The 19959-nt window shown below is 41.7% G+C and overlaps 1 protein-coding gene across 5 annotated transcripts in view; it reads right to left on the reverse strand.

The window, feature by feature from the left end:
• Positions 1-13612, reverse strand: part of CDK8 (cyclin dependent kinase 8) — an 86520-nt gene extending 72908 nt beyond the window's left edge. For 2 of the 5 annotated variants that reach the window (XM_068930200.1, XM_068930199.1), the window contains exons 1-2: positions 13578-13612; positions 13109-13218 (exon numbers count right to left, since the gene is read on the reverse strand). Coding sequence is in view for 2 of the 5 variants with exons in the window: in XM_068930197.1 (XP_068786298.1) it covers positions 13109-13236 (128 nt within the window). In the remaining 3 variants the exon portion in view is untranslated. Of the gene's footprint in view, positions 1-13108; positions 13295-13508 lie in introns of those variants that run through there. The other 3 variants (XM_068930197.1, XM_068930196.1, XM_068930198.1) reach the window with 2 other exon arrangements.
• Positions 13613-19959: the final 6347 nt, after the last annotated feature.

The following is a 19959-nucleotide window of genomic DNA, read 5'->3' on the forward strand; positions in this document are numbered from 1 at the left end:
TTTCTTAAATAATAAACTCGAATACTACTATTATGTGAGTAAAGAAAGGATCATTTGCGCCATATGCATCACTTTGCACCAATGAGTCTATATTTGCCCTCCCTATCATAAAGTCCTTCTCCCAAATCTTCACAATCAGTCCTTGCCTTTACTACCCCAAATAATTGGCCACCATCAGCAAAGCAGCTTCTTGACTAAGACAAATGATTTCCAAACAATGTATGACTTCTGAGCAGCACAGCTTCCTAAGAGATACCACTAAAGACATGAATTAATGGAAGGAGGTCATCATTAGCTTCTCTATCCAGAGAAGGATGTTCCCTCACAATAGCTAAGTCTTTGGTAAGAGACCTTATCAAATGTCTTTTGGAAATCCAAATAAGATTACCTCAACTAAATTGTCTTAGCGTAACTCCTTCGAAGGATTTATATAGATTTATGAGGTATAACTTCCTTTTATAAGGGTTACTGTCTCTTCACCTCTACGTCCTCCATGTGTCCACTAGCTCTGTGGCTCACTCAACTAAGAGTTAGTAGTTTCAACTCTTTCAACAATTCCTTTTAAAAAACTGATGTTACAGTTGCCCCTTTCCAGTCTTCTATTACTCGGACAATTTTAAGCACTGGGTGACATTTCCTAGTTAGTAACTTGCTTATTTCTTTCTTGAACTCCTTCAGATGTATGAACATGCCTCATCTTGACACTTCACCACTCTTCAGTTTGCTCAGCATCCCCTTCTCCAAATATTGCAATTTGAGGCAGATCCTCTGATGCATTCCTTACAAAGGCAGTTTCCAATTTTAAATTCTTTCATAGTGCAGACAAAAACAAAACAACTGTTTTGCTGCTCCCATCTCACCTTCTCAAAACACTCCTCTTACAGTTCAGTTGTTCCCTACTCCTATGGATAGTACTGTGCTAAGGATGCATCAGGAAAGGGAAAAAAAGGGAGGGGGGGGAACGAATGATTAGTTTTCACCCCTTTTCAAGTAGTTCCTCAAGGTTTGGGGGATTTAGGGAAGGTGGAGGAGCCAGGGAGCTATTATGCTGCAATTTACACTTAGCCTACTACAGCTTACATTCTTTTCTATATTCACTATTCATAGAGAATTTAATTTTCAAAGACTATATTCTTACTCCCATGGGCCTGCCTTGTTCTACTATTTAGTCATGCCTTTTTTTTTTTTTTTTTTTTACATTGAAGTCTTTATAGGCTGTCTTAAAAACCAATACACATTCACTGACAGGATAATGAAGCTTCAAAATGGTTCCAAGGCAGTTCACATACATTTTACCTTTCTGGCTATCTTTCAGCTTTGAGAAGTCATTGCTTCCCCATCCACTCCCCCTTTTTTTTAATTGAAATTAAGTGACACTTCAGTGAACTTCTTATTCTTGTTCAAATTCAGTATCCCTCCAGGAGCAAAGTACAAGTCATGTTCGCCATAGACAGCCCTCTGCAGTAATAGCCTGAATCAGTTCCTTTATATAACTTCAGGCCAAGTCAAGAGTTGATTCTTCCACTATGGGCTACCTGACTAGCTATTTCATTAAGTAGCTACTCAGCACCTCAAAATTTTTCTTGGTACGTCTTCCTTGCAGAGCATTTACCTAAGCTAAATGAGGGTAACAAAGTCATTCCTTATTCAATTTGCTGCTTTCGCAGCCTTTCTGATCTCATACAGCATAGGTAAGCCGGTCAGACAGATGAAAATGCAGTCCTAATGCTAATTTTTTCCCCTGCATATGCACATATAACTTTCAGTAACAAAGAGTTGCAAGAAGTATTTGGGCGTGCTTTTTGTTTTGTGGGGTTTTTTGAGCCTTTTGGTATCCAACACTCATCTAGCAGATTCATATATGCTTCCAGCTGGGCTTTTACAGGACTGAATTAACATAAAATTGAAAGGTACAGTTCATACATTTACTTGTGAGAGGTTGTTTTGCTCAGTCCTGCTTTAATAGGACTGATATTGACAAAAAACAACAACAAAAAAAGAGAGTGCGAGCAAGCGCGAGCGAGCTTGAACTTAATATTTTGTACTTAAACTGTTTAAAGTAAGATTCAAGTTACACTCAGAGACAAATCTACAGCTCTGCTGGCTTAAAGTCTGCACAGGTAGAATTAGGTATATTTGTAACTTCTCCTACATACCATAGCTTGCATAGTAGTTCAATGAGCAAAATAATTTACAAAACCTGATTTTTCCAAGGCTCTGCTTCATTGTAGGATTACCTCACGTCAAAACGCAAGCTCTAATTGAAAACAAACCTGAAGCTAGGGCTTTCTCTTATAAAAGGTAACGTCTCTTCCAGAAAACGCATCTTGGCCCAAAACACAAGGTGGAATCGGGGGTTTTACCGCAATTCAGATGCTTTTGTATTCCAAGTTCTCAGATGCACATATTATTCAAACAGACTGCAACGACTTGAGTCTACTTTTTTCACTGCAACTCTCAAGTGTCCTTTAAATGTCAACATCTTGTATGCAAGGTGTTACAAGTAAACAGAATGGAGCATTCCCAGAAAAACAGGCAGATTGTTTCAGTGACCTTTAGCTGTGTTCTTCCATGTTCTCAGAACATGTGCCTTTTTTTCAAGACTAATTTTAATTTTGGATATTTAGACTGTCATCTCTAGTTGAGAAAAATCACTATGTTCTCTTAAACTTGCTGTCCTTTAAATGATACATTGAGAGCTTTAATCCTGGTTTATAAATCTTTTCCTTGAAATTCTGGAGCTAACTGCACAACATGTGTTGCCATACTACCACTTACGGCTCAAGGTAGTTACAAGACAGCCCTTAAGCATATGAAGATTAGGACATCTAAGTCAATCTCTCACTAGCATATGCAAAACACATATGCAATAGGGCAGAGCACATCAATAGAACTCTCCATAAAACAGAATACTAAACTGTCTATCCAGTACCTTTCCTACACAAGCTACTACAGAGTTCAAATGTGCTTCTATATAATATTCAGTAAATTTATTGAAATGGACATTTCTTGACTTCTGTGTATTACATGCTTCTTAATTAACGACTGGTTCATAAGTGGCCTTGTACCTAACAAGTGCCATTACAGGGGCCCGACAAGGTCTCAGAAGCCATTTGTTGAGCCTCTGAAGAGACAAGAGGGACCAGCAGGCTAGCTAGCCAGAACACAAAACCCTCCTGAACAGTTATCAGCCAGTGAGTAGCTGTTAACACACAGCACTACTTGCCAAGCTTTCAAGAAAAGATGGAGGGCAGGGGTGTTAAGGTGGGGAGAATATGAGTTACAGCACTGATGGGATGAAGCCTGAAACTGAAGCCTCATGGCCCATCCATTCACACAGGATGGGCTTCTCTACTCCATACTTAAAGCCGCTTTGCAGTGTGGAAGGAGACCAGAAGGACAGGAAATCTTATACCAGTAGCAAAGTAAATAATGCAGTTTGGTGCTCCTGCCTCAGTTTCATTAATCGAATGAACTTAGATGAATTTTGTCTGTATTGGAATCTCAAAGAGCATTTTCAAGATCTGAGCTTAAACTGACAGAGGAGGGTGAACTGATTACCACCAACTACATAAAGTAAGTCAATGTACACAGTTTTAAATATGTTATGTCACATAAAGAAACTGCTCACTTTGTGCTGGTTTGAAGTATTAACAAAAAGAGCCAATTAAATATTGAATAAACATAATCTTCATAGGATTGTTCAGTTTCAAAATGAGGATAAGTTTGAGATACAAGGACCTTCAGCAAGTCTTTTTTGGCAGATTTCAAATGTTCAAGATCTGTCAGTTCCTCCTCCTTCCCTCAACACATGCTCAGGAAAAGCAAGGCTTACTTTAATTAATTTGAGCTGCTGATAAAAATTTGTAAAATTCTCCATGGCAGCAACAAACTGGCAGAACACACCCAGACTAGAACTTTTGAGTAATTTTTTTTAATTCATATTTTATTTGCCTTGTCCTATGAGAGAGAGAAAAAAAATAGCTGCATGTCTACTTTCAATCAGAATCTGCATTTAGACACTGGATAATCCCACTGGGAAGCAAAGAGCCTTGGAAAAAAAAACAGGTTTCGTCAATTCTGTTACCGATGGAACTACTGCACAGCCTTTGGTATATAAAAAAAATTACAACTGGAGCTTGCTCTGCCCATTTGGGCTTTAAGACAGCAAGGCTGCAAGTCCACCTTCAATCTTCCGGTATCTCCAGAATACCTCTGGCCTCTTAATCCAAGGATTCTGTTCAGCCACAGAAGAGTTTGATAGTTTCAGAAATAGAAAGGCTTATTGTATGTGTAACCATAAGGTCATCTTCCCTTTTATTTTTTTCCTTGTGGTTAAGATGTTGTTAATGTTTCTGCAGAAATAGTTGAAAGTAGTACCTTCTACAAAACAGTTATCCCAGGCATCAACAGATCCCACAAAGAATATGGTTCAACTCAGCAAACGGTACATCTGCATATACATCTACTATAGGCCATACTTTTAGAATCTGCATCAGCCAGCAAAGCTCTCGCAGAAACAGGAAAGGTGTTGGAGCCTCATTGCATGCCCCCTTACCTAGCAAGGAAGGGTCGGGATTTTTTTTTGGTTTTGTTTAACTTCACCAGACATCCAGAAATGCTTTCTCAAAATCTGCTTTCAACCTATTTACCAGAGAACTGACACTATATTGCAAATTGCTTGTACTATATATACTTATCAGTTATTTGCTTGCCTACCACAACTCTATTCTATTCATTCCAAATATTTTGCTTGGAACGTACAGAACTATAAAAACCAGATTAAATCTCTAATGTCACTAGGCTATTCCTACTCTCAGACATACGAATTTCCTTGAAAACCAGGCCTAGAAGTTTTCCATAATTTCTATTGGCAATCTCAAAACTCAGCAGCTGGCACCACACAGGTGCTGCCCAGAAGATTCCTCCTCCCGTGGTCCAGGAGACCTTCAGGACCCAGCTTCCTGACTCACCTCTCCCACACCCTATGTGTTCCCTGAAAAAGAACTTCTGATGCAGTTCTATGCAGGTTAATGATTTCAGTCCCTAGAAATGTTTTCAATCCCATCATTTTTCTTCTTAACATTATTTCTGAATATGAACAAGAATCCCCTACCACAGTTCACACCTAGCAGCACAAAAGGATACTTTCCCATGCAGCTATTACGCCAGAGTTCTGAGTACCTCAACTCCTCAGATCCTTTCAGGCATCTCCCATCTTTCTATTCATCTTCCCCTGGAAGAACAGACCAACAGGAGAACACTTGAGCTCCAGGTTCATCTCTTCCTTAACAATGCACAGCCCATGGCGTCCACCACTTTTTTCAGTGCACCCCAAAATTGCACATATTCTGTACTGCTGTCCTAGGAGCAGAAAGTGATTTGCAGTAAGTTGCTTCTAACATGCCACTACGCATCTTGATATTCACGGACAGCACAGTTTGTCTTCCACCTGCAACACTCAGTTCCAGTGCATCATGCCATCCTGACTCACCTCTTTCGGGCACAGCTGAGGACCGCATGCTGCATTCTTCTTTCCCTGCTGGCCCAAAAACACAGCTTCCATGTTTGGAGGGGGCAAGGAAGTGCAGCAGTCGTTTATGCCCTAACGTTTCCTCTCATTTTTTTTGAGGTTTGTGAATACAAAAAGCATAAAGTCCACAGGAACTCTCCAAGGAACTGTTTCACATTTTTCAGTCACTTAACTTATTGCAGTAGTCCATCAAAAAAAAACCTCTTCCTGACTGACGATTACGTGCATGAGAACTCGTATTTAGCCCAAGAGGTGGCAGTTAAGTCAAAGCAAAAAGAAGTATCAACTCTCGAGTACAGTTTACTTTCATTCCTGATATTTCATACTCACATTTATCAGTCGTTTCCATTTTCTTTGTTTCATTTTCAGTTACTCACAAATTAGGGTAATAAAACGTGTGCAGAAACTACGACAACATTAAGCTTTACACTGCAAATGAGTTCTCCTACGCATGTAGAAGTCTAGATAGAAAAGACTACTTGCAAAGCTTTAATTGTCTGTACGTAACATTACTTGTTTCAAAAAAATTGTTTGTTTTTCACTTTCCAAATGGAAACTACTACAACACTATCCAGTTACTTCTGTCCTTCCACCCAGCTTCAATTAAGTTACTGTATACGAGCTCCTCTGCATCAAATAACTATCTTACTTTCATTGCTACATATGCTTCTGAGGCAGCCATGTAACAAAGTTACAGATATCCACCTATCACTAGTATTATACAGACTCCTGTAGGAAAATTAAGGTGAGCATCACACTCTGAGATGAAAGGTTTGTTCCCAGGAATTAAAAACTTAAAAGCATAAAAGACGTAGGCTACATGGAAAAAACAGAATAAGATGTTTGTCTTTTCTATAAGATAAAAAAAACTAGCACATCAAACAAATAGTAGAGAGTGAAGAAACACAGCACTCGTTAACACAGAATAAAAGAGATGAAAGATGTGAAGGGCATGAGGTGTCCCCTTTTGGGGCTGGAGCCCAGCACTGCAATATTTCCACTAAACAAGCTATTGGTTGCCAATAGAATCAATGCTCATTGTCCTGTTTTCCAGGGGTCACAAAACTAATTTTGTGCTTCAAATTCAAAGAAAATAATACAAAAGCAGACTCTGTACCATTCTGGAACTAGAGCTGCACCTCAAAGTATTAATTATGGTACAAGTGGGAAGACAGTCAACCCCAGTCTCTGAGCTGCCTCACACGCTCTTTCAGTTCACTGAACCGCAGCAGCCCAGTTCACATTCCATATACTTGCAACTTCACAATTATCAGGTTTGCATTAAAGAAGAAAGTTCCCAAGAAAGCTCATTAAAAAAAAAAAAAACGTTTAGAAGATGATGCTATCCAGACATTCATAATTGATGTCCTATTTCTCATTGTCCAATTTCAGTGGAAGACAGGAACATCTAGGTCACTAACTTGATATTCAGAAAGATCTACTTTTAGCGCTATTTCAGTCACACTCGTCACCGGCCACAGGCCAGCAAGTCTTTGTTCAACAGTCAGATTTTGACCATACTGATACTCACAGTGGCACAACACGGCCAGAATAGACATCTCTATGTTGAAATTTAGATGTCTTACATAGTACTCATCACCATATCGGCTGGTGCTGCATACTGGCGGAGTAAAACCCTGCCATTCGCAAACCCAAGTCACTCTGCCTTAGAAATATTTCCACTGTAGTTCTCAAACTTCATCACAATTAAAAGAATCGATTTGAAAAAACACAGAAAAAAAAAAAACCCAAAATCCCAAGTTTTTCATGGCTTTTGATACAGCAGCCTGCAGATTACAGCTCTCCAGATTCCATTGGCAATAAAGCAGACCTCAGAGGTTTTTTTGTTTGTGTAACTGCTAAAGACCGTTAAACACAAGAATCAAAGAACACATAAGACCTACAGTGAACACACTATATCACTGTCATTTGACCAAAAGCAGCATCCTCTGATGACATGCATTTTCTCTAGAATCAGCACCTTAACAAACTGTCCTCTACCCCATATAAGAAACCAAGCACAGAAGTATATGCCCCTCCTTTACTTACAATTTATATTATCCTAATTTATAAATGCAAAATAAAAACTAGAGATCTTTTTTCTCTTCATCTCTCCTTTGTTCTTGCCAATGACTTCAGATAGCAACGAAATGTTAGCTCAAAGCTATGCCAGCTTCATCATCGCCTATGGCTATCAAAACAAATCCACACATCCGTGACAAGATAACAAAAAAGATTACACCAAATAAAGTCCAAGGGCCACAGAAGCACTCACTATCAAGAGACTGGCCACTCCATGATCTTAAAGCCTATAAAACTCGGAGCCATCTGACAGGGCGAGAAGGGAAGAAAGCAGAAGGGGAAACAGTTATACAAGAGTGTCCTACTACAAAAATGGAAGAGCACGAGATTTAAACTAATTTACATAATGAGGCATGTGTTAATTGGGAATTTTCTAAGGTGTATGGTAATGGACCCAGAAGAGATATGCACATATTACATATGCCATAAGTAAAGTCTGTGGCATTTAGAAAGTCCATACTATCGTTCACAGAAGTTAGAGCCAAACACTTGCCTTTGCAACACTCATGGCATACATATAATCTGCATTACACAGACTACTTCAGTTCAAAGGAGTTACAAGCAACATACAGGAACATTCAGCTAAAACAGAAAAAAATTCTTGTATCCATTAAACCTACAGAAGACAAGGGATGCTGTGCAGTTTATACTGCAAGCTAACAGTATTAACATCATGATACAATTCCTGCAAAGTATCACTACAGAATTAATCAAGAAGCTCTAAGTTGAGACCGATTACTTCACTTCTTGCCAAGTTTCTCACCGGACTGATAACCTCTATTATGGCACTCCCCACAGTCACATACTTACCTCTCCATAAAAACCAGTCTGCTGCAGACATTAGCAAATAAGTAAACTATCTGCAACCTAAACCAACTCAATCAGTATACATCTATAAATATAGATAACATGCAACATATCTAAACTAATTTGGTATCAACCTTATGAAGGTCCAAGTGTTTCTGAAGACAAAAAATCCTAAAGCAAGCAAAAGTGGGCTCTTCTGCATGCACTACAGATCTTGGTCTGATCTCTTAATAGAGTAGCCTAACCTCCACAGCATAAAAGCATTCAACTCATTACATTAGTTGGTCAAAAGCAACTGTTCTTGACACAGTCACAGATATCTGGACACTAATCTCCTAACCATTATCTTTTCCCTTGACAAAAGCTTGCATGGTTTATCACATTAAAATATTTCTTTACTGCTGACCCACAAAGATTTAATCTTCCCTTGTTCAATACTATGAAACAAAATTAGCATCAGCTTCTTTTACATTCCCCAATCAGTCATTATTTTACATAACTTAAACACATTATCTTCCCTTCTTTTCAAGGGAAATATTCTCGAACTCTTCAGTTTCTCATTATACAACAGTCTGAGACAGTTATCATCATTCTTCCAATATCCTTTCAAAGGTAAGTAGAAACTACTGCACACCATATTAGAAACGAAGCAAACTAGTAGTTTACCGCATTTCCACTACTTTTTCACTATTCTGTTTCTTATAGTTTATACAGACCCTCAAGAAGAGGGGGGTAGAGATTTGACTGTTTGAAGGGTGTGAGGAAAAGTCCAGATGATAATAGATAGTATTAGATAATAATATATCTAAATATATTATTATTATACTTTCAATTATAAAGTGCCAGTACACCCACATGAAAGAATCTGCCCCTTCATCTACAGCAATATAGCCAATATATTGTATACCCTTGCAAAACAAGCCCTCTAGTGTCCTATCACTTCAGTGCAGCAAAGCAAACACCTGCACGTCAATTCCTAATAAACTTTGAAGAGGGGTCTAACCTATTCAATTTTGTAAGTCCTCAAGTCTGTATGGCAGTGCAACACACTAAAGAATGTTGCCATATTTTCTAGTTTGGGTAAAGTTTAAATAGGCAGTTTTAACAGCAGCTTGAACAACATTTCTAGTGAGCACTAAAACTGCATGCTAAATAGCTTTTATGCAGGAAGTGACTAAATCTTTCTGGACAAAAGAAATTAAGCTCTCCTACTACTGCTAGAGACGAAAGTGACAGTTTCTTTATTTGAAGTTTTGCTTTCACCTTGGGGTGCCACCATTACGTTCCCCTTGTCTGCCATTAGAAATGAATTAGCTTCTTACATATTTTCCTGCTCTAATACCATCAACTCACATCGTTTGCTATAATTACTACTAGTTTATTAGAATTACTACAAGTGTAACAGTGACAAAAAAAGACCGCAGCAGTCAATGGAAAACTAGGAAGGAAAACTAGGACTATGGTCTTTTTTGATCATAAAGACTACAAACTTAAAAATAAAGTAAATAAGAACTTCAGAACCAAATACAGTTTTTCTACAGTCAACACACCATGTGGAGCTCAGCTGTAACAACTGACGTTGCTGAACACTGGATCAGCTGAATAACAGGTTCAGGTTTTGGCAGTGAACATACAAGAAACTGCATCTGGTGACCCCATCTCAACAAACCCAAAGCCTCACTTTGTGGCAAAGGGCACCACATGGCTGGGTTGGCTCTTTCATAAAGTGGGTCATAAAAACCACAGTATGCTCTTGTCAGGTCACTAAAGAGCATATGGTCTATTTCTCTCTTTAGGATTCTCACTACACCGAGATTACTGTAAGACTGTCTCCCAAAATATCCCCATGTAGTTTCAGCTGGATACATTGCCTTTAAGTCTCCTCCAACAGTTCCGACATGAAGCTGCTATCTAGTTTTGTACTGTCACATTTCACCTCAGAGGCAACTGTAAAAGCAACCAGGAAAAAAAGAAGTGAAGTCTGTTGTCATACTAAAAACACTAACTCTTACTACTGTTAAACTGGATTTTCATCATCAAGAGCTTCCAAATATATATTTGCACACACTGACTTATTATTTCTCCTCAGTGTTTGTTCTGTTCATTAGAAATCTGTACGCAAAAAGTGTTGTCATTTTAAAAGAGCTCCAATATTTTCAATAAAACGTTCACAGTCCTGTAACACACATTCTTCAAAGTCCTTTGAAAACTGAGGGATATGAATAGGCTTAAAGGGGCTTTTGTTATTTAAAGTAACAATCAAAAGTATATAATGAAGTTTAAAGTACATGTATATGTTTAAGGAAAAAAGTTTGAAAACTTAAAGAGAGCAAAACGGTAACTTCACATGTACTTATGCAGCTCAAACTTTCTTTACTACAAGTGACTTACTCAAGACGGTTACTCATCCACCAATATCTACTATTTGGGGGATAACGAAATAGTATTATTTGGCATATAAGAACATGAAAAAGTTGAACTCTATCTTTCATAAGCTTATCACTGTAAGACACAATGTCCATTCATCCATCATCATAGTTACAGAAAATGAGTAATTACATGTTTGCTTTCACAACTTGATTCCTTTTGATAAAGGTCTCTAAACAGAACCTTTAACTTCAATCTGAAATCCATCCGTATAATTTAAGATCATGTATCTGCAAGTACACTAGAAACTACAAAATCATCCAGAGACACTGATATCTTACATATCTGAGTGACGGTTTAAGGGCAATTACATAGCATATTTCATACAGAAAGCTTTCAGAACCTGGAAGGCAAATAAGAGACAACAGAGGAAGGGAAAAAGAAGGAGCCACTAAGTGAACAACATGGCAAAAAAGTAGACAATGTATTTCACTCATCAGTTTTCTGACAGAGCCTAATCAAATATCATACCTTGATTTTTTTCCGCAGAAAAGATAGGACTGATTTAAAGATTTAAATCATACACTCTGAATAACTGAGAGAAAAATCTACGCTAAAGACCCCATTTGGTCTTTAGCTATCCATTTTTAAAAACACAGTTATATTTTGCTGAAATTACTCAAAATAACACTAGCACCAGTAGCTCTAGACACTCTGTCCCAAATATCATCAAGCAGACTGATAATTTGACTAAAAATGTTTGAATAATGCTTCACCAGTATCAAATTCTGAATTCCCTATATACTGCTGCAGTCCAGCATGCTTAACGGCTGCAAAGAGTTTGACGTAAATTGGAGACTTAGTTAATATCTTTCAATACCTCACCTATTCTCATATTAGAGGTCTCCTTATCTTTACCGAAACTAGAGTTGGTTGTAACAGCAAAGTACCTGCACGTAAGGAGACTTGAGGCTACAGCCTCTCAAACTCAAAAAAAAAAAAAAAAAAAAAAAAACATTGAGACAATGTAAGAACTATTCTTCTGAACAGTACAGGTTTGAAGGATCCAACTTAAAATTTGAAAAAAAAAAGTGAGCTGACTCATAGCCGTGAACAAGATTCACACAGAAATAGCTGTGCTACTATTAATATGAGCATGTTTAAGGCACATTAGACAAAATAAGGCGTAACCAATCCCATTACAAAATCATTCCGTAGGTTCGTTGAGCATTTCTAGAATTATAACATGTAAAAAGAACCAGATCATATTTCAGTCATAAGTGACAAAGGCCTTTTTAAAGGTGCTTTATTTATCAAATGTAAAAAGAATACCCAGAGCTTTAAAATACACATTATAGCAATTGGAACACACAAAGCACTACTGTGATGAGACTGCAGCAAAAATAACGTGTAATTTAAAATTTAGGATCTATTACAAGAACAAGCTCTGCCCCCCCTATTTCTTCTGCTCCCTGTTTCCTATTGTTCTGTTGTTGAAAAAGTGGTGCCATGTCATGGATTAGCGAACCCACAGTTAGCTGTATTTGCTCTTTTAAACATTTGTGCCAGGAAATTTTACTCAAGTCTGTACAAAGAACTAGTCACAAACATAGATCTTTCAAAATATTTTTAAGCCCTGAAAGGTCCAGCAGACTTCAGCTCCAGGAGCAGCCAGGAAGAACACCCAAAATGGTGACTACAAGTAATAAATCAGACAAAAAAAAAAGCACTATGGAAAAAATAAAATCCTGTTCTACAGGGCAGATGGTGAACATTTGAGGTGGCTACTTGTTTATTCAAAGTGGAAATTGGTTAAGCGTTTTCCTAAACTAGATCTTTCTCTTTTTTTCCTCCAAAAGCTATCAGTAGGAAAACAAGACTCCAGCATTACACTGAAGGGATAGGAACGGTCAGACTAAAGCACGCTCCGGGTGACGTACGAGACAGCAAGCACAGGCGAGCCGAGCAGCGGGTTTTAACAGCGCACCAGAGGAAGACGCGCCAGCGAGAGAGAAGCTAAGAGAGGGCAAGAGGAAAGGCGGCATGAACGGCCGGGCGGGGGGCCCGTGCACGGACACGCCGGGCACCGAGACACCGAGGGGCAGTGCAGCAAGGCCCCAGGGCTGCGGCGCCGGGCGCGGCGGGGACCGGCGGCGGCCCAGGAGGTGCCGGGGAGAGGAGGAAGCGGTGGGCGCGGGAGCCCCGGCGGCAGGGCGGGGAAGATGGAGGAGGCGCGGGCAGGGCGAGAGGGGCCGGGGGGGGAAGGGGGGAGGGTGGCGGCGGCGGCCCGCCACGGGGGGAGCCGCGCTCCTCACTCACCCGTCCTTCCGCTTGGCTTTGTAGACGTGCCCGTAGGTGCCCCTGCCCACCTTGCAGCCCTCGTACTCGAAGAGGTCCTCCACCCGCTCGCGCTCCCCGGTCAGCTTCACCTTGAAGTCATAGTCCATCTTCAGCGCCCGCCGCGCCGCGCCGAGCCGCCCCGCGCCGCCCCCCGACCGCCGCGCTCCCCGCCGCGCCCCGCCCCGCCGCGCCCCGGCAGCAGCAGCAGCAGCAGCAGGAGGCCGCCGAGCCGCCCCGCGGACCATCCAGGGGCAGGCGGGCGGGCGGCGGGGCTGCTCCCTCCCCTCCCGAGCCCCGTCCTCCGCCGCCCCTCCCCGCCTCGGCCAGGCAGCGGCACGACAGCCGGTCACCCGGGCGGAATACGGCGGCCGCGCCTGACCGCACTGCCGCAAAGAAGCGTCGCAAAGCCCAGACGCCTCCCCGGCACCGGGTGCGGCGGGCAGCGCACCACGTGGACCGCGGCCGGCTGCGACCTCCGCCGGCAGCCCCGCCCCCCACCGCCCGGCCCGGCATGCTTTGCGGCAAGGGGCGGCCAGATGCACCCTGGAAGATGTAGTACAGAGGAGGGGGAGGCGGGAGGGAGCGCCCACACTGCCTGCCGGGAGCTGTAGTCTTGGCCGGGAGGGGCATGCTGGGAGGTGTAGTCTTCAGCCGGCAAGGCGGCGCGCTGCCTCCTGGGAGCTGTAGTCCCTGGGTGCTTTGCGGGGCGGCGGTGCAGGGCGGGGCGGGGGGCAGAGGGGGCAGGCGGGCCGCGCCGCCGGCCGCACGGCCCGCTACGGGAGGCGGCGGCGGCGGCGCGGCTCCGGCCGCACGGCCCGCTACGGGAGGCGGCGGCGGCGGCGGCGGCGCGGCTCCGGCCGCACGGCCCGCTACGGGAGGCGGCGGCGGCGGCGCGGCTCCGGCCGCGGGGTCTCCAGGCGCAGGCGCAGCACTGGGCGTTGCGAACTTGCGGCCACTGGTGGCGTCAGCAGGCTGTCGGCGTGGCGTCATGAGGAGGCAGCGCGCGTTGTCCTCGCGGCGTGCCGTGCCCCGGGCGCGGGGGGCGTTGCGGTGCCCAGCTTGCTCCAGGCGGATGGTGCCGGATGGTCCTTGCCTGCCGCGGCTGCCAAGTCGTGTTTTAACGCTGTTCTGCTCAGTAAGCTCGCGCGAGTTGGGGTGCGGCGAACCCTCTGCCTGGGAGCGCAGCGGCACGCCGGCCTCCCGCCGCCTGCCGCGCCCTGCGGAAGCAGCACCTTTCGCAAAGCCCTTGCGCCCTCCCGGGAAGCCGTCGCCCTCTGATTCCTCTCCGTCCTTGGCACAGCTTCAGTTACTAAACCCAACGCAAGGCCAGGGAGACGGCTTTTGCAGTAGGGACTGTGTAACTGAACTAAAAGTGCAGGAGTCTCTTTAAGTACAGCCCAGCTTTTGGCATTTTTAGCAATTGCGCGTAAATGCAGCACATTGCATCTCAAGAATGCAGTGCTGGTTAGTGGGCGCTCACATCCCTCCACGAGAGACAAAATATTGCACAGTTTGGGGGATTCTAATCGAAAAATTATATTTTCTGGTACTTTCTGAATGTTTTTCCATTTTAATTTACACATTAAGCTTGATTCCTGAAAATTGGGCATAGGGATGTGTCAGCCCTACTGACATTACTCAAATAATTACTGATGTCAGAGGCCCACAGTTTGACCTTCGGTATGTAGCTGTTAGGGACGTAACTTTTGTTAGATAAAGCACAATTACGCAGATGTTATGAAAAAAAACCCACATGTAATTAGTAGAAATACCAGAATAAAATTTATGCAAGAACATTTGCCTGGCAACTCGCTACACCAATCAACAAGAAACAGCTTGCAGTGGTCTGCCAACCAGCAAAGATGAAACAGTCTGGAAGATGCTCTCCACCTGTTAAAACTCATCCACCTCAGTCTGCAGGAGAGCGGCATGACAATACCTTCAGGGACACCTGACCGTGGAGAACCTCCCGGGGCACCTGGGACCAGGCTTGCAGAGCTGGAGCCACCGCTCTCAGCGCTCTGCTCCTCCTGACAACTCTCACTCCTGTCAGCAAGGAGAAAGGAAGTAGAGATAATCCCTTTGCTGTAACTTTGTAGTGTTCTTTGCATTATTCATCACTCTTTCACACAGGCAATAAATATCCAAACTCCTTCACACCAATCCAATTATTGCACAGTAATGAATGCATGCACTTAGTCTATCCCCATCTAAACCATGACAGGGTGTGGAGGAGAATCAATGTCTGCTTAGAAAGAAAAGACAGCATGAATACAAACGGGGATATAGAATCCAGACTCGTTTTCTGAGGACCTGTGATACTTTTTACATGTTTACACTAAACCATTTGGAAAGAATTCCATACTTTGCCAAACAAACTCAGAAGACAAAACCACAATAAAAATAACTTTTTTTCTCTTTTAGGTTTTGATCCTTTCGTAAGAGTGTTTAGAAGTCTGCCTCCCTGCAAATGTTTCTTTCATTAGCCTTTCCTAACATTTGGTTTGTATGTCATTTAGAAGTAGCGTAACTAAAGTTTTCTGCTTCTTCGCTTTGTTTTTACTTCAGATGCTTTTATTGTGGGTAACATCTAGTTTTACCAATTCAAATGGATGAGTACCAAGTCCTAAGAGACTTGGAAAAGCAAGAACATCTTGATCTTTTTAATGGTAAGACATTAATACTGACGTTTCAGGACCAACTTTCAATTTTATTTCATGGAAAAAATGCATACTTCTCTGTGATTTGTTTTAAAAAATCTGTCAAAGTACAACAGCATAATATCAAGAAAAGTTTCATTTTTTGCTCCGTTCTTAAAAAGAAAGAGATGACCAGGCCATGATCTGCTATTCTTGACTCTCAGGTCCCCACAATGGGTCTTTAAATTGGCAAGAAGTGCTTTTCATGATAGATTTTCTTATTTCATACAAACATTTTTTTCATCTCTCCTTTCCTGCTGTCTCAGAAATCAATTTAAAAAGCTGTAAATGTATGCTTAACATGCCCTGCTGAATTCATTTAACCAGAGCTTTCCCCTTTTCCTCTATCTTTCACGCTATCCTTTACAAGATCTTCCTATTCCAACTTTGTGTTGTATCTAGTTTCCTGCACGCAAACACTTTTGACGTTTTTTTGTCTGAAACCACTACACCTGAAGAAAATCAGTTCTCCATAGAAAAGTAACTGTCATTGTGTTAGCATTGAGAAAGCATAGTGGGTTGGAGATGGTTATCCAAGTGAGCAGTATCAGCTCAAAGAGGAAAGTAGTCACGAAGGTTCACTTCATTAAATGTCTCTGAATGTAGGGAATTGTATTTCGCAGTGAAAGAGCTGAATTGTCTGGGAACTGGCAGGACTGTAGTAATAAGCAGATGTTGACTGTTGAGGTAAGGCACCAGATAAAGAGGGTTCTGTACCCGAGCTGGAGCAGCAGCCCTGCAGATTCTGAAAGCAAAGCTGGTTTTGTTGTGAGCATGTTGGCATGCTAATGTCCACAGTGTAGGTGGAAGAATCAGAATCTGCGAAGCAAAGCTTGTAGCTGGGGAATATACAAAAAACTACGTAATCTACTACTACTACAAAAGGCTACTTAATTTGCAGTCTTTGTAAACAGAGGGGGAAAATATAACAGCATATATCTTTTTTTGCTTTCTCATCCTTGTATTTTTAAATGGATTCCTACAACAACCACATGTCCCCATGCCATTAGAATGCCCCTAGAATGTCATCTCCACTCCATTCACTCATTTGCCAAATTTAAACATGCAGATTATGCTTTTCAGAGACCAGCTACTCTTCATTTAAAAGTAGCTACCTGCTAACGGTTTCACACTGAAGCCAAAGGGATATTCTTTAGCAGTTTGACTAAAAATTATTCCCAGCTTGATACTCAATGAGAAAGGGCCAGCCCTGCTAAGTACTGTACATCTTCCACTTCTGCTTAGATTAGTGAAAGCTGAAGGCAACAGAATATTAGGGGCTGGAGGGTTCTTTTCTGTTTGTAAAGAAAAACAAATGTTGTGATACTTACACAGACTGATCATTTTCTAGAAACGTTGCAGCTGTTAATGTGCAGATGAGTTAGCTGAATACTGGCTGTATTTAAGAAAGTAGTTTATTTAAAGCTGAAGTGTTGATTGTACAAATAGTTTTGTATGTAAAGTTAAGTACGTTTTATTTTATATTTAACTGCACTTTTTTGTCAAGTTGATTAGACTACTAATGTGCGTGATTTAACAAGGTGTCCCGGGCTCTGGCACAAGTGCAAGTCACTAAGAAACGTACTTCAGTTCTTTGGATCCAGGTCCTGCATAGAAGACAGTCATGCAGCAACACATCTGTTTGCCAGACACAGGACCATGCTCAGTAAATAGGAGTCTGTTTAATGCTCCTGAACAAGCCTGGGAGTCAGTTCTAAAGAGTCTCTGCAGCCCTTGAAAAGTCTTCCTGTGAAGAACTTTTGTTACCAAAAAGAGCTGTATTTGAGGGGAAGTAAATACTAATATTGAATATTATTTTACATTATTTCAGCAGACACAGAGACATTCAGGTTGGAAGGGACCTCCAGAGATCACCTAGTTTAATCTTCTGCTCAGAGCAGGGTTGCCATTAAATTCAGGTTGCTCAGGGCTTTGTCCGGTCGGGTCTTGAATACCTCTGAGGAGGGAGATTCCACAATCTCTCTCAGTGATCCTCCTGAGCAGGGGACCCTGTCACTGCCCTCAGGGTGAAAACTTTTGTCCTTATAGCTACTCTGAATCTCCCCTCTTTCAGTTTATGACCGCTACCTCTCCTCCCACCGTGCATCTCAGCAGAGAGCCCAGCACTGTGTTCTCACTAACTTCCTTGTCAGTACTGGCAGGCTGCTATTGGGACCCTCAGCCTCTCCTCACAGGGCAAGTGATCTAGCCCCTGACCATCTCGGTGGCTTCCACTGAACTCGCTCCAGTTTATCAATATTTTTCTTGTACTGGGGAGCCCCAAACTGGACACTGTGTTCTAGATGCAGGCAAACAAGTGCCAAGCAAAGGCAAATAATCACTTGCCTCATCTATTGTCTATGTTTCTGCTGATACAGCCCAGGATGCAATTAGTCTTCATCACGGCCAGGGTGCACTCTTAGCTCATGTTTTGCTTTCTCCACTGTCCACCAGAATCCCCAGATCTTTTTCAGCAGAGACACTACCAGTCAGTAAGTCTCCATTCAGTATTGTCTCAGATGAAGGACTTGGCGTTTTCCCTTGCTGAATTTCCTGAGGCTCCTAATGAGCCATTCCTCCAGCCTGTCTAGGTCCCTTTCAGGGCAGCCCTGCCCACACGCATATCAATTTGATGACACCAGGTCAGTTCATCTGCACTTACTAAGACTAGATTTAAAAAACTGATTAAAAGAATAGGTTCTGCCTTAGTTACATAATATGAAGTAATAAAATATAATAGAATAAACTCACTTTCTAAACAACTTAAATGACTGTACAATCAGATGAAAATCAGGCTTGCAGGTTTTATGATAGCTTTACAAAACTTAATTGCTGAGGTTTGCTGCCCTCTATAGACTATTTTTATTATAGTTCCAAGGAAAGTATTTTCTTGTGCAAAATATTGCTTCAGTGCATTAATAATATTTAAGGAAAGATCTATTATTGTTAATTCATATTAAGAACATAATGTAAAATGAACAAATACATAGTTATATTGTATTGTTGGAAAATGTGAGTTTGAATAGGAAGTGAATGCAAAATTCTGCATTGCATTTGAGAAAGCATCAGTAGTAAATAAACTAATTCAATATAAGCTTTGAGGAAGGAAAGACATGAAATATGAGCCAGTAACCATAGAAATGGTGCAAAATTATACAAGGAACCTAAATGTAACCTCTGTGTAAACTCATTTCTCAACTAGAATAAACAAATCCTGGAGCGTGTAGTGTAAATGGGGGAGTGGATGTATCTTCCCAGGCACTGGCTCTTACCCCCTTCTACCACTTCATTCATTTATGGGGGTTTGCCTTCACATTAAGGCCAGGGGAGGCATTCCATAAGAAATACCCATACTTTGTTTATTTCTGCAAGCAAATTTGAACTAAAGTCTGAGTAATCTGGATATTGTCAGAATTAGGTTTTCTTACATAATTATAGAATCGTTCTCATGAAGTCTTGTGATTTTGCTGATTCAAATAGTCTATGTAAGATGAGAAACATACTCCTCTATCACAGCTTGTCAGCTTCTGCTCTGTGTAGAAGCAATTTGCAGAAGTGACTAAGAAAAGAAACTCAGTGTATGCTATCAGCATATCAGCAATCAGCATATGTGAAATTTGTAAAAGGATTTGCACCTTGTGTGAAAACTTGTAAGGCTCTACCAATGGAAACAACTGAAATCACAGCTTTAAACATAACAGTTTCTCTGTCAGCATTAAGCACTTGATGGTTTATTTTAGAGAATGTCTGGAAAAAGTGATGGGAGGTTCCTGCAGAAGGAAAAGGTGAACAGAAAGGAAAGAAGGAGAGGAACAGATCCTGCAGAAATGGGAGAAGGATCCTGTCTGAAAAGCAGGCTAGAGAAGAAGAGAGTAGGAAAAAAATGGTGATTATAGTAAATGACACAAAGATTGAGATTATAAAGTACCCGATGAGTACCTGAAGCTGCAAGCTCGCTACGCTGAATTGGTAAAACACAACGACAGTCAATAACATTATGAGATTATGTTAAAGTTACTGAGTTTATTCTACAGTTTAAAACTGATGTATTGTCAATTCCCCCTTGTGTAAGTAAATCTACCTTTACGGGCTCACCCCCACCAGGGCAGGGATGATGCTGCGAGTTTGGAC

This window comes from Struthio camelus, chromosome 1 (genome assembly GCF_040807025.1).
Source record: "Struthio camelus isolate bStrCam1 chromosome 1, bStrCam1.hap1, whole genome shotgun sequence".
Classification (NCBI taxonomy): Eukaryota; Metazoa; Chordata; class Aves; order Struthioniformes; family Struthionidae; genus Struthio; species Struthio camelus.